At 49.4% G+C, this 15,869-nt stretch overlaps 2 protein-coding genes across 2 annotated transcripts; both read left to right on the forward strand.

Moving 5' to 3' along the window:
- Positions 1-3,249: 3,249 nt before the first annotated feature.
- Positions 3,250-5,115, forward strand: LOC112084569. Its single transcript, XM_024153718.1, has one exon. The coding sequence runs from the start codon at positions 3,250-3,252 to the stop codon at positions 5,113-5,115; it is 1,866 nt and encodes a 621-aa protein (XP_024009486.1).
- Positions 5,116-13,792: 8,677 nt separating this feature from the next.
- LOC112084570 (uncharacterized protein At4g04775-like) lies at positions 13,793-14,447 on the forward strand. The gene is made up of 3 exons (XM_024153719.1): positions 13,793-13,935; positions 14,046-14,304; positions 14,415-14,447. Exons 1-3 carry the CDS (start codon positions 13,793-13,795, stop codon positions 14,445-14,447), a joined length of 435 nt encoding a protein of 144 aa, XP_024009487.1.
- Positions 14,448-15,869: the final 1,422 nt, after the last annotated feature.

The raw sequence follows: 15,869 nt of genomic DNA on the forward strand, positions 1-15,869 counted from the left end.
CGCCCTCAACATCAGGAATGTCAAAATCATCACCAGCGACAGTCAAGTCGACAACCACGACACCCGCAGCACTCACGTCGCCCTCGTCGGTTGTCAACCCTAAGGAAGCCGCCGTACCAACAGAGACCGGAATGCCTGCACCGCAGCTACCAGCACCGCCGCTCCCCTTGGAGTCCGAACTGGAAAGCAGCGCTCCCCAACAAATCCCGGAGGCAATAGCATTACCCGCGAGTCCGAGACATGTCACCCTGCAGGTCCCAGCCGAAAGGACCACTCCGGCAGCCGGAGATCACGCCCTGGCTCCTCTGCTCCATTCCTTGCTCGACCGAATGGACGAGATGACCCGCCAAACTGACCGGAGGTTCGCCGAGCTCACGGCAGGGCACGGAGCCCACGCAAACCAGCCAGAGAATCCCAGGTCCTCGGTTGAGCGCGACCTCGAGGAAGCCCACCGCTCAGAAGTGCTACTCTTGCAAAGGAACCTCTTCGGTGACTCCCCAACCGAGTCAGCCGGACCAAGTCGGAGATCCACCCAATTGGCAAATCGCTCGGCCGAAATGCGCCCTCAGCATTCCAGCCCGGAGGCGTTCCGACACATGGCCACAGAGCGAGACCGCGACGCAGAGATCGAGGCCATCAAGGCAAAAATTCGCGAAATGAACTCCAAGGTCCATCGAGCCACGAGCTCGGCCCCAGAAATAGATCGTGTCCTGCAGGAGACGCAAAACACACCGTTCACGCACCGAATCGCCTCCACCCCTTTCCGCCACGTCAGCAAAGTGAAGCTCCCACCTTACGCCAGAGATACCGATCCCACGCAGTATCTAACGGCATTCACCATCGCCATGGGACGAGCTCACTTCACGCCCGAAGAGCGGGAGGCCGGACACTGCCAACTCTTCGTGGAAAACCTGGTCGGCCCCGCCCTGACTTGGTTCTCCAGGCTGGAGACGCACTCGATCGATAGCTTCAAAGCGCTCTCGACCGCTTTCCTCAAACATTACTCCATATTTATCCAGCGTTTTGCTTCAACTGCCGATTTCTGGGCCTTGAGCCAGGGACCGAAAGAATCCCTCCGGTCGTTCATCGAACGCTTCAAAGCGATGGCCTCCCGCGCCTCAGTGTCGGACGAGTCCGCCATCCCAGCCCTGAGGAAAGCCCTCCACTTTGACTCGGCTTTCAAGGACGAACTCAAGCTCAACGCGCCGCATACTCTGGAAGACGCATTACACCGCGCCGGGCTGCATATCGAAGTCGAGGAGGAGAGGGCAAGTCTTAGGAAGCTCGCTTCCCAGAAAAATCCACCTCAAAAGGAAAGGGCTCAGGACGAATACCACGAACCCCGCCAGCACTACGATGAGGAATGTAAGGGCAGGCAGGCCGCAACTTTTCTCATCAGCGACGCGCCGACCTCGTGTCCCGTCGAAGAAGCTCCAGCCGTCTTCCGCGTAGACAGCCCCCACTGTGAAGTCGATACGCAGTACAACCGACCTGGGATGGCCGAACCCAGCTCATCGCAGCAGTATTACCAGCAGCCTCTCCCATCTAACAAATGGTATCGCACCATCGAGGCACCGCCGCCGGTCCAGTCGCCGCCCCCGGCTCAGGTCATCCAAGAGCGAGCTGCCGCTCCTGCTACCAGAGACAACCAGGCGTTCTGCGAGTATCACCAACTGAAGGGGCACGCAACCGAGCAGTGCCGCAAACTTCAGGAAGCTCTCCTCGCTCAGTACCAAAAGGGGGGAATTAGAGTCCCCGACCAGCAGCAGCCGCGCGGCCGAGGTCGTAATGACAACCGGCGTCGTCAAGACAACCGAGCTCAACAAGATAATCGCCGCCAGTGCTCCCCATCTCGCGAGAACGATAGGGTCCAGCCCGCCCAGCAACAACGGCAACAGCAGGCCGCACCTCACCGCCCAGAGACAGGCGTCCCCACCGCCGGCTCGGACAATGATCGGAATGATCATGGGCGGTCTCCTGTCCTGCAACGACTCGGTTCGCTCGATCAAAGTCCACGAGCGGAAGTCCACCCCGACAGAGATGTGGGTGGCAAAGATCAGAGCAACCAACGCTCAAGACACAAGCGGTAGGGAAATAACGTTTTTCGAGGAAGACGCCGAGGGAGTCGACCAACCTCACAACGACCCCCTCGTCATCCAAATTCGCGTAGCAGATTGCGACGTGACTCGGGTCCTTGTCGATACGGGCAGCTTGGTAGATCTCATCTTCAAAGAAGCCCTCGAGAAGATGGACCTACACGGCGTGGAGATGAAGCCAACCCTCACTCCCCTGACCGGCTTCGTAGGAGATACAATCACATCGATAGGGACAATCAAGCTGCCGGTCTACGTAGGTCGGGTGACAAAAATAGTCAAATTCACCGTCGTCGACCGTCCAGCCATATACAACATCATCCTCGGTACTCCTTGGCTGCATTCGATGAAGGCGGTCACCTCGACCTACCACCAGTGCCTCAAGTTCCCCAACCAGGCCGGCACATTCACAGTCCGGAGCGACCAAAGGATCTCGCGCTCATGCTTCATTATCGAGCATAAGCTCCGCAACGCCGCCCGCACTCAGCTCTGCGCCACAGTAAGCCGCAACGGAGTCCCTGCCTGCAACATCGTAGGACCCGAGCTCCTAGGGGAACCGAGCCAAGCAGATTGTCCTCTCCGAGATCTCGTTGTCCAGGTCAACATCGACCCCGGTCACAGCGACCGCTGCGTCGGCATCGGAGCCGACCTAAAAGAAAGCATCAAGACCAAGCTCATCGGGTTCCTCAAGCAGAACGTCTCGAGCTTCGCCTGGTCAACCAGCGACATGCCCGGCATCAACCCGGCCATATGCAGCCACGAACTTAATGTCGACCCGACCTTCCGGCCTATCAAGCAGAAGAGGCGAAAGTTAGGCGCCGAGCGCGCTCAAGCCGTGAATGACGAGGTGGATAGGTTAACGGCGGTCGGGCAAATCACCGAGGTGAAATATCCGGATTGGCTCGCAAACCCGGTCGTGGTAAAAAAGAAAAACGGCAAGTGGAGAGTCTGCGTGGACTTCACCGACCTCAACAAGGCCTGCCCGAAGGACTGCTTCCCCCTTCCAAGAATCGACCAGGTCGTCGAGGCGACTGCGGGGAACGAGCTGCTCTCTTTCATGGACGCCTTCTCGGGCTACAATCAAATCTTCATGCACCCCGACGATAGGGAGAAGACGGCATTCATCACGGACCGCGGAACCTACTGCTAGAAGGTCATGCCGTTTGGGCTCAAAAAGGCCGGAGCCACCTATCAGCGCCTCGTGAACAAGATGTTCGCCGACCAGCTCGGACGCACAATGGAGGTGTACATAGACGACATGCTCGTCAAATCCATGGTGGCGGATGATCACGTCGATCATCTAAAAACGTGTTTCAAAACTCTGAACGAGTACGGCATGAAGCTCAACCCCGTGAAGTGCACTTTCGGTGTCACCTCGGGAGAATTTCTTGGTTACGTGGTCACCCAGCGCGGGATAGAGGCAAACCCGAAGCAAATCCAAGCCGTCCTCGAACTGCAGTCACCAAAAAGTACCCGCAAAGTCCAGCGTCTCACCGGAAGAATTGCCGCCCTCAATCGATTTATCTCGCGATCCACCGATAAATGTCTCCCCTTCTATCAACTACTCCGAGGAAACAAAAAGTTCGAATGGGACGACAAGTGCGAGCTGGCGTTTCAGCAATTGAAAGAATACCTCTCAACTCCGCCCGTCCTGGCCAAGCCCGAAGACGGAGAAACCTTGTACCTGTACATCGCCGTGTCCACCTCGGCTGTAAGCGGTGTCCTGGTTCGAGAGGACCGAGGAGAGCAAAAGCCGGTTTTCTACGTCTCTAAATCCCTGGACGGAGCCGAGAGCAGGTACCCGACCATGGAGAAACTGGCGTTGGCCGTCGTAACAGCAGCCCAGAAGCTCCGCCTCTACTTCCAATCTCACACTGTCGCCGTCCTAACCACACATCCTCTGCGGACAATCCTTCACAGCCCGAGCCAGTCGGGTAGGATGGCGAAGTGGGCGGTAGAGCTCAGCGAATACGACATCGACTATCGAGGACGGACCGCTGCGAAGTCCCAAGTATTGGCAGATTTCCTCGTCGAACTCGCTCCCGAGCTAACCGGCGAAGCACCCGATGAGAAATGGAGCCTTCACGTCGATGGTTCGGCCTCAAAGCATGGCTCTGGCGTCGGCATCTGCTTGGAATCACCGACCCACGAGGTGATAGAGCAGTCATTCCGCTTAGCATTCCAGGCATCGAATAACGAGGCGGAGTACGAGGCCCTGATAGCCGGCCTGCGACTGGCAAAGGAGATCGGGGTCAAGAAAATCCAAGCGTACTGCGACTCCCAGCTCGTCGCAAACCAATTCAGTGGCGAGTATGAAACCAAGAACGACCGCATGGAAGCCTATCTTAAGGTTGTCCAAGACCTGGCCTCCGAGTTCTCCGAATTTCATCTCACCAAGATCCCCCGAGGGGATAATACTTCTGCAGACGCCCTAGCCGCTCTGGCCTCCACCTCGGATCCCACTCAGCGCCGAGTAATCCCCGTGGAGAGCATCGATTCCCCCAGCATAGAGCTCCCGAAGGGGATCTGCCTCATCAACGATTTCCTCGCCGGTGACCCAATCGAAGAGCAGGATGTCCAGGACGGTGAGAACCTGCCACCTCCCCCGCCCAAGCCCGTCAAACCAGATTGGCGACCTGACATCCTGTCATATATCATCAGCGGGACGGTCCCTGACGACCGCTGGGCAGCTCGGAGATCAAAAAAGAAAGCCGCCAAGTATTTCCAGTTCGACGGAAACCTATTTCGATGGAGCGAAACCGGCGCCCTGCTCAGCTGTCTCCACGGAGACAAAACAATCGACGTCATGAAGGAAATGCACGAAGGCGCTGGAGGAAGCCACTGTACCGGCCGAACTCTCGCACTCTGGATCCGTAACCAAGGACATTACTGGCCAACAATGGTCGAGGACTGCAACAAGTTCGCAGCCCGGTGCGAAAAATGCCAACGCCACGGCCCCATGATCCATTCTCCCACCGAGCTACTCACCACGGCATCACCGCCCTACCCATTCATGCGTTGAGCCATGGACATCGTGGGACCGCTGCCTAGATCCCGCCAAAAGCGTTTCCTCCTCGTCATGACGGACTACTTCACCAAATGGGTCGAAGCCGAATCCTACGCCCGGATCACCGCCGAGGACGTCCGCAAGTTCGTATGGAAGTTCATCATCTGTCGCCACGGTCTGCCCTACGAGATCGTCACGGATAACGGCGCCCAGTTCACGTCGATCATTTTCGAAGACTTCTGTGCAAAATGGAAGATCAGGCTGAGCAAGTCAACCCCGAGGTACCCACAAGGAAACGGGCAGGCCGAAGCAACGAACAAAACAATCTTAGACGGCCTCAAAAAACGGCTAGACGAAAAAAAGGGTCTCTGGGCAGACGAGCTCGATGGAGTCCTTTGGTCTCATCGAACCACACCTCGGCGCGCAACAGGACGAACTCCATTCAGTCTTTCGCACGGCATGGAAGCAATGGCCCCCTCGAAGGTCGGACTCCCCACAATCCGCCGCTCGATGCTCACACAAGACCCCGACCTCAACAGCAACATGATCCGCAGCGAGCTCGACTTCGCCGAGGAGGACCGCGACCAATCCTTGCTTCGCATGCAAAATTACCAGCAGCTCGCCTCCAAGTATTACAACAAAAAGGTCAAAGGCAGATTCTTCACAGAAGGTGACCTAGTTTTGCGAAAAGTGTTCGAAAACACAGCGGAATTAAACGCGGGCAAGCTCGGAGCCAGCTGGGAAGGCCCCTACCTCATCGCAAAAATCGTCAAGCCCGGAGTGTACGAGCTCGTCACAATGGCAGGCGACGCAATCCCGCGCTCATGGAACGCGGCCAATCTCAAGCGATTCTACTACTAAGCCCATCTCGGCATTAAGCTCCCGTCCTCGAAAATCCAAACCTACCAATGTAAAAATAACCGAACTACGACTGGCTTGATCCCTTCCTCGGAAGGGTACGTAGGCAGCCCAACCCGGGCACAGCTATTATTAATAAAAAAAATATTTCTCTAAAAATCAGCTTCCGAGCTCATATATAGCCGAGTCCTTACTCGCATCTCTAAACACACAAACCAAGAAAGTGTTTCAGCCGAGTTTCGACTCGCATCTATAGACACACAAACTATTAAGTGTCTTTAGCCAGATTCCGATCTGCATCGCGCAACACACAACCTATAAGTGTTTTCAGCCGAGCTAGCTACTCGCACTCAACACATTCTCTGACATATAAGCCGAACTCAATTTCGCATTGAACAGAAAAATTTTCCATTGAATTTCTATGTACAAACGGCACGAGGCCTACATCAGAATCTTGGCACTTCGGCCTACAACCCAAAAAAAAAAAAAAAAAAACAAAAGGGGGGGGGAGAGAGCTCAAGCTTCATCGGTACGCAGGTTCCTAGCATCCTCCGGGCTCAGCATCCGCGCGTTCGTCCCGAACTGACCGCGAAAAGGCCGGGTCGATTCCGCCGCTCCACCTCTCCCTCCTGAGGACGGATCAGGGTTCGAGGAGTCCAGCACGGGAGGCTCCACGCCTTGGCCAGGCACCGAAGACGAAGTCGACGCCGCCTCGGGAACAGCTGATGTCTGCTCGGCACCGGTCCTCTCTACCACATATATGGGCAGAGCAGCCTCAGCACGAATCACCAGAGGGGCATCATTTGGGAGGCAGAGATCGTCCGGAGTAAGATCGGGATAGTCAATCCTCTCAAGCTGGGCTCTAAAGTCGGCCTCGTCACTCTTCAGCTTCTCTAGGACTCCCGGAGGCGGTGTCAATCCATATACATCCTTAAGCCTCATGAGGCACTCGTGCGTCCCCACCACCTGGCTCAGAAGAAGCTGTACCGGCGACTCCTTCTCCCGACCTGACAAATGAGCTCGGATCTTGATCATCTTCGCCTGCCACTTACGCTTCCTATCCGCTTGCGCATTCGCGATGCGCGCATTCTCCTTGGCGAGATGATCCTGGGCAGCCTTAACCTTCCCGTGTAACCGGATGTACATATCCGATACCCGCAAAGACTCAGCCTTATGATGATCCCTCTCCGAAGAGAGTATCCTGATCACGTCAGACGAACTGGTCACCCGCGCCTCGAGATCGGCGGACTTCACCCTCTCCGCATCGAGCTCGGACCGTAGCGTATCCCGTTGTACGGTCGTCTCCCTTGCCGCCTCGGACGCGATAGAGATCTGCTCCTCCAACCCCCTCGATTTCGCTTGCTCCTGCTCTAGGTCAGATCGGAGTCTTCCCACCTCAACCGAGGTCCCCCTTAGCGCGGCGGAGTGCGCTCTCTCTTCTGCCAGCTCCCGCTCTAGCGCCCGAATCCTCTCCCCCGCCAAGGACTGCTCCTGCTCGAGAGTCACCACTTAGTTTGCCGACCTGACGATCTCTTCTTGAGCATCGTCGAGCCGCTTCTCATAGCCCTCGCATATGGCGGTCAGACAAGCCCCGGCCTGCACAGAATACATATATTCAATCATCTGGAATAACACAAATAATACAGTTGCGAGATCCCGAACTTACCCGAATCAAATCCCGCGAAGCGATCTGGAAGTTCGCGGATACAGCCAAGTCCTCCACGGAGCGGTACGGTTCCTGCCTCCCATGTGACGCTGCATAGATAAGATCGGCGCACTGACGCTTATCGCAGTGGATGCTCCGACCTGCTTCGCGGTAGCTAAAGTCGAAGCGGTTATCCTCCTGCAGACCCGGTTCATTGGTGGGCATCCCGGGTGCCCGCGCTCCGGTCTCCCCTGCCTCCCTCCGACCCTCGCCCTCCCCACCCTCATGAGGTTGAGAAACAATCTCACTATCACCCCCACCGGGCAGATCGTTCCTGTCCATCTCGGCATCCCCGCCCTCGGGACCAACATCGTCCCGACCTTGTTGACCCCGAGTACCGTCGCCACCGCCCTCCCTTTCTTCCGCCGCGAGGTCGGTCACCGCGGTACCCTCGACGCCCTGCTCCCCTCTACCTTCCGGAAGATCAGCCCCTTGAGATTCAGGGACCCCACCTTCCTGTTCACCAGGCTGCATCGGCCCCGGCTCGGACGTCGCGTCTTCCGCATCCCCCGTCCTCCGTCTCTTCGATGCCTCATCCGGAACGACGCCGTCTTCCCTTTCCCTCTCGGCAGCCGTCCTCCTCCTCAACGCAGGAACGTTCTCCGCCTCCTCATCGACGGAAGCACCAGAATTCGGGACGGTCGGCGTGGGAATAAACGTAGCCGCGTACGAAGGAATTGTGAAGCGGGAGCGACCTGAGAATAACGCGTCAACCCCACAACACCGTAGTAACCAGCTAAAAAAAAAAAAAAAAAAAAAAAAAAAAAAAAAAAATCGGTAACTCACCAGGCCTCAAAGCAGGGGTCGACATCGGTGAAGATGCGGGTGGAGTAGGCAACGGAGCCGACAGCGGAGCTAACGGAACCGGCATCGACCGTGGGGTCGGAGCGGACGACCTCGCCGCAGGGCCCGGTCTCGGCACAGATGAAGACGCACCCGCTACAGCGCCCGACTTCGTCCTCCTAACAGATGCTTCTTGGGGCGCGATCGGCCTCGTCCGAGCTGAAGACGGCGCGGTCCCAACGCCCTGCCTCGACCGAGTCTCACCCGACGCCGGCGGACCAACCGGCCTCCTCGGTGCCGTCGAGGACGTAGCACTGGCTGAAGAAAAATTCCGCGGGCGGCCTGCAACATAGTCCCATTCATAAAAAAAAAAAAAAAAAAAAAAAAAAAAAAAAAGAGGAAAGGGTTAGGCCTTTACCCGACGCCATCGTCGCGAACGCCACCGCCACCCATTCGGCAGAAAAATCCGCCCACCTGCGTCTCTCCACCGACCTAAGCTTATCAAGGAGCGGCTCGTAGTCCCCTACTTTGACTCCGTCTCGGTGCGAAACTACAAAAAAAAAAAACAGAATAAGGAAAATGCGCCAGTCCGGTCAACAATGTTCACTTCGGCAACTTACCAGGAGAAAAATTCCAATCAGATCGGTACTTCCGGCCCGGAACGAGACCGGCAGCTTCATTAGCCCGCACGAAAAAATAACTCCGGTCCCAATCGCCAACCTTGCTCGGCTTGTCCGAAGTGATATTCAACCCCGGCCTGAAGGAAGCGTAATAAGAACCCGAAATGGCAGGGTTGTTCTTATGATTGGTAATATCCTCGAAAAGGTCGAGCGTCACATTGACACCAGCCTCCGACCCCAGAGTCACCAACACAATCATATTCTGCACCGTTGTCGGGCAGATCTGCGAAAACGCCAAATCCCTTCACCGACAGTACGAGACAAACAGGTCGGGAAGAGGAAAGCGCAGCCCGCACTTCGTAAAATAAGCCTCACACATGCATACAAAGCCGGTCGGAGGACGCCAAGGACGATCATCCTCGGCAGGAATCCGGATTTCGACGTCTGAAGGAAACCCGCACCCAGAAATCATCGCCGATACGGACTCCGAATTACTCCAGGTCGTCGACCCCCCGTCCGCATAAGAAATCCGAGGAGTCTTCGAGACTTTGGATTTCCGAGGTCGCGAAATCGGATCACCACCTCAACCACCGGGCTCGCCTCGCCGCCTACCACCGCCTCTCGATGGCCCGGTCTGGGGCGCCTTCCCTTTAGCCCGGTGGACGATCGGAAGATCATCCCCCTCATCTTCCGCGCGGGAAGGGGAATCCGTATGCTCAGAACTCGGCGCCGGCGAAGAGCTTTCCGGAAGCATCTCGTCACGCTCCTCACGAGACCCAGATTCGGTCTGAGACTCGGCCGAAATCCCATCAAAGATGTCTGCCATCACGGAATGCGAAGAATCGAAAACGGAAAAGAGAATGAAGAAGAACGAAATCGAAGGAGCAAAGAGGAGAAATGTTTCGTATAATTCCTCGTTTGTGTTTTCCACGTGAAAGCAAAAGTGAAAAGAAGAAAAAGGGAAGAGCATTTAAGTAGAAGGGAAAAGTGATCAATCGGAGGGATGATCGATACTTGGCAAAACCCTAATGATGACGCCGCTTCGGTACCCTCCTCGAGACACGCAGAAATAAAAAGCAGCAATAAACGTCCCTTCATGTCCCCGCGTGCCGGTCACGCGCGGGAGCTCAGGGGTTTTCCGCGGGAAACCCTCATCCTTTTCCCGCCTATACTAAAGCACGAGGGAGTTCGCCCTAAAACCCACTTAATACCGACCTGAGACGGGCCGAGCTAATCAACACCACGAGTCCGGTGCATTTGACAACCTCTCATACACAGACTAAGTCAACAGAAACCCAGTCAAAGTCAACAAGCCCGGTCAGCATGGTCCCGCCAAATCGTTATCATTGCGACGCCGATCTACAGTGCGCGGAGCCGAGCAGAACCTGACACGTGTAAGGGCAGTTCGTCTACATTGACCTAAGCACGCAAGTAGCTCGGCGAAGGACCATCATCACACGCCGCGGAGTGGTTCGGACGTGCGGCTCCAGACGCCATACCCGCGAGATGCGCTGAAGCTGCCACGTCGCCCCGATTTGGAGTAAACTCGTCTCCCAACTCCCGCTATAAATACTCCTCGTAGATCATTTATGAGGGGATCCGAAAATTATTACTCTCTCTCTCTACTTTAATACACTTGTCTCTCAACCGAGCTCGCTGCAACAAAATAAAAAGCACCAAACTGGATCAACTCCAGACTTAGTTCAAAACATCAGTTGTTATCTCATTGCAAACATCCCTTACGTTTCCGAGCTGACACTTTCTTTTTCCCTTTAACTAAATCACTCTTATTATACGAAAATCTCACCCCGAAATCATCTCTAATCATTCTCATAATCTATTAAGCATACTTAGTGATCTCCAGGATCAACAATGGCGACTCCAAAACTAAACGGTGATGCTTGGGCGGCAAAGTTTTACTTTCAGTTGAAAACAAGCTGTGCTTATCTCGGTGCTCTGCCGTTTAAGTTTTTGAATTCTGATATCAGTTCAGTTGTCCAACAATAACATTAAAGGATTAAACCAGCTATGGTTTTAAAAAATTTATTCAAAACCGGTTTACTAATGCAGATTTTAGTAGAGCGTCTTTACTGTCATTTACCAATAAAAAGGTAAGAAAATGTTAGGGTTGCAAAAAGTGATATAGAGTGTAATTAAAACTTAGAAAGTGATATGAGGTTTAAACAACTCTTATGTAAATGGTTGCCTTTTGTATTCTTTAGTGTCTATGGTTAGGTTCATCAAGAAGAAACAACCCTAAACATCTTAAATTAGGTTGCTTATCTGCATTTTATTTACACTTTTTTGCCTCCATTATATGTTTTAAATTATATAAAGATATATGTTTATTTTATTCAATAATATTTTCTCTAGTCTTCAATATTTTTCACTGAACTAGAGGAACATTGTTGTCGGCCAGTGAGCCACGAGAGATGATATATACTAATGTTGGGAGATTAAACAAAATGAGAGAAGTAAATATATTAATTGATTCATTCAGTAAAAAAAAGGCAACTGGTTTGAGTAAATTTTTAGCTGGCAAGTCGGAATCTATCAGTAGCAAATAGACGGGGAGGAAGGCCGACATCAAAACTACTGTTCTCGTAAACAAAATCGCTATCTTCTGCAACTAGGAATAAACACACAAAGATTACATTGTGCGTTTAAATACTTAATAAGACCTTTGTTTAAGGTATATAATGATTCTTACCAGACATGTCGGAAAACTTTCGCCAATGAAACTACTGCTCCCTCCAACAGGCTACTATCTAGGTTGATATGTCGGAAACCTTGAAACGTGACGGTGACTCCAAAAATAAACTTGACGGCGACTCCAAAACTAAACGGTGATGCTTGGGCGGCAAAGTTTTACTTTCAGCTGAAAACATGATGTGGTTCTATCTCGGTGCTCCGCGTTTAAGTTTTTGAATTCTGATATCAGTTCAGTTGTCCAACAATTACATTACAGGATTAAACAAGTTATGGTTTAAAAAAATTATTCAAAACCGGTTTACTAATGGAGAGTTTAGTGGAGCGTCTTTACTGTTATTTTGCCAATAAAAAAGGTAAGAAAATGTTAAGGTAGCAAAAAGTGATATAGAATGTAATTAAAACTTAGAAAGTGATATGAGGTGTAAACGACTCTTATGTAAATGTTTGCCTTTTGTATTCTTTAGTGTCTATGGTTAGGTTCATGAAGAAAAAAAAACCCTAAACATCTTAAATTAGATTGCTTATCTGCATTTCTTTACACTTTTTTGCCTCCATTATATGTTTTAAATTATATAAAGATATATGTTTATTTTATTCAATAATGTCATCTCTTTAGTCTTCAATATTTCACTGAACTAGAGGAACATTGTTGTCGGCAAGTGAGCCACGAGAGATGATATATACTAATGTTGGGAGATTAAACAAAATGAGAGAAGTAAATATATTAATTGATTCATTCAGTAAAAAAAAAAAAATAAAGGCAACTGGCATAAAAACATGGGAAAATCTCTTCTGTGGACTGGTCAAGAAGGAAATAACAGGAGAGGTTTGGATCCAACTAACAAATTGTATTCGAGCAGCATATTCATGTCAGAGAAGAGATTATGAAACAGATTTGAGAGAAAGAGCTGCTTGGTCTTCTTTTCTTTTTTTTGTTTTTTATTTATATTTTTAATTGGTAACAAGAAAATCAATTACACCAGAAAATCAGTTTGCCTGAAAGAAGAATCCGTATGGGTTAGTATACATCAATTTAACCTGAAAATGTTTTAGTCTATACACCAACACTTTAAGTGAAAAAGTGCTACTAATTAAGAAGTGTTTTTTTATCAAAAAAAAAAATATAGGAAGTATTATATTCTGTAAATATAAACTCAAGAATTAATATATATATATATATTTTCAAACAATAATCAATATACAAATCGAACTTGTCTTATATAGGTTTTAGGGTTTAATGCAAATAAACCCAACATCTTTATTTTATTTTTTTTTGCAAGAAAATCCATGAGCTCGCAAAAATGCAAGTCAATTACTTCACTTACGAAGTCATCTGCTAAACAGTTCCTCCGTAAAATCATCTTTATATCGATGATGGTTTGGAAAACACAGCGTTTTAATTATAAATAACAAAGAACAAATCTTGTTCCAGATGAAACACGTGTCCCAAAACAAAAAAGATAAGATTAAATAATATTTTAATCAACTGATAGCAGAATGCACTTTTGATAATTAAGAGGAGAACGTTCCTAAACCAAGCTATAAACTAAGCCTTGGTTTGCGAAAGCCAAATCGAAAATTGCAGGTTTCGGATGAAATGAAATTAGAGGTTTCGTTGAAATAAAAATTGCAAGTTTCGTTGCAATAAAAAAAGGGGAAACGACGTATTTCCACACGAGAACTTTGACATAGTTGCAGAACCACCCAATGTTTCAAACTCGACTTATTTCCCCATATCCGAAAGTTTGACAACCTATTTACACTTTAATCACGATTTCGTGGGTCTGCAAAATAAACCTGAAAACGAAACCAGTAAAACCAACTATACTGGAGTACAGACCACATTTAAAACCCGACCAAAGTCAAATCCGAATTGTTTCAAAACCCGACTGTCGAGAAATCCGACCTGGCTCAAACCCGACCTAAAGCGATAAAATCCCGAATTTCCACACGATGAACCCTAGAATTTTTTTTTCAAATTCGTAAACAAAAGGCGATTTTTATGATGAGCGATATGTCAGGAGCTTCAAGTGGAACATCAGCTGTTCGAGGTATAGGTCGATTTGTGGGTGGTGTGCCAAAGCGATGCTGGTGTGGGGAAGTTATTGTGCCCAAAATTTCAAAATCCGACGGTAATCCTTATCGAAGATATTACCGGTGTGCATTTGCTGTGTAACAGAAGGTAAACTGTTCTTTCTTTATTTGGCATTGGTTAATATCTGGTGATGCAGATGATGATAGATAGTTGTTGTTCTGAATTGTTGTAGCTTATCAATGACAACCACATTTTCAATTGATGAGGCTCTTTTGAATGAGATTGAGGCTTTGGTGCTTAGAACTGGAAGACTTGAACAAGAGGTGAAAGAGCTTTTGTCAGTTTCTATGGATGATAAGAAAAAAATGTTTGAGAAGCTGGAGGTTAAGTTGGAGAAAGACATTCTCGAAAAAGTGGAAGAAGTTCTTGTTGAAGCCAAAGCCGAGATGAAGAAAATGTTTTTCTTTGTGGGTTTAGGGTGTTTGATCATTGTAGTTTGTAGTAAACTTGTAGGATAGATCATTGTTTGGGGATTGTTTTGTGCTTGTTGAATCTTCGGACCATATTGCTGTGTTTTGTATGGTCTTATGCTTTGTTTTAGGTAACTGATTGTGTTGTGTTTGTGGACAAATGAAACCTATGTTATTGGATCTTTGGTGTTATGTTATTGAACATGTCTGAACATTACTCAAGAGGGAGCTGTAATTAAAAACCTGCATCTTGTTTGATCATCGGAAAACAGGGTTTGTGTCTGACCATTACAAGAACCGTATCAATACAAAATAAATAAAAACATGGTTCATCTCTGATCCTCAAAAAAACACTGAAGCAAATGAAACAGATCCTACAAATCCGCAATTCAGTATAAAGATAGATAGCAAAAAAGGTCCTAAAATCATGATAAAAGATGTCCACAAGCAGCCTAAAAATCCACCAAAAGCAGCCTATCTTCAATCCGCCAAAAGCAGCCTATCTTCAATCCGCATCTTCAATCCTCAGCTGTGTGAGAACTCCTTGTGAAGATTCAACCTGAGAGGATGATGCTTCACCTAGAAAATCCTTAAGAAAGCAGAGAAAAAGAGAGATTACCTGATTACATTAGACAAAGAAAGCAAAGGACAATACATTTTTGAAGTAAATAAGGATAGACAAACCTGATTCGGTTTCTTCTTATGAAAACGTGAGTTATGACCCTCTTTACCGCAAAGACGACAATGCATTGTCCTCTTCAACACTTTGTCTTTCTTCTTCTTTGGTGATTCATTAACTCCTCTCTTTCTTTTTTTATCAGCCTTAGTAACCTTCTGTCAGCCAGGCATGTCTGGAATGACAGGCTGAACTATTCGCGGCTCATCTCCAACTGGCCAGAACTTTGCGCCTCTTATTGGAACAAGGCCGTCTGTGTAGATGCTCCTCCACTTGGTGGTCCTAAACCAGTGACAAACAAAGTCCTGAGCTTCTATTCCCTTCTTTATTATCACGCAGTATGCATGTTCACAAGGAATGCCGGTGATTTCCCATCTTCTACATGTACAGGTTCTATTCCCCAAGCTGACTCGATAAGTACACCCACAGATTTGGGAGTCATACATCTTGTTTGTGGATGGCCTCACAATGCACTCTGACGCTTTCTCATGCAAATCCGCCAAGTATTTACTCACATATGGAGTGCAAATGCCTTTGTGGTTACTTGCTTTGACATCTCTTTTGGTTATGTGAACCATTGCAAGTCTTGCAATGGTCTCTAGCATTGGGACTAGAGCCTTCTCTCTGGCTTTACCTGAAAAACAATGAGCCTTCTTATAAACAAAGACATTTCAGAACATAAACATTTCATCACACACATTCAGAAGCAAACATATCTATAGAATTGTTGAATGACTCCACAGAGTTATTTTCCACATCCTCACAATATGGTCCTAACTTGTAGAATGCCTTACACCATGTTTATGGTTTTGTTTTCATCAAATCCCTATAAAGAGAGACATCATACTGCCTCCAGGTTTTCTTTGTAATCTATCTCATTGTAGCTCCAAGCAAGATGCCAAATTAAACC

This window comes from Eutrema salsugineum, unplaced genomic scaffold, assembly GCF_000478725.1.
Source record: "Eutrema salsugineum unplaced genomic scaffold, Eutsalg1_0 scaffold_4, whole genome shotgun sequence".
NCBI classification, from domain to species: domain Eukaryota; kingdom Viridiplantae; phylum Streptophyta; class Magnoliopsida; order Brassicales; family Brassicaceae; genus Eutrema; species Eutrema salsugineum.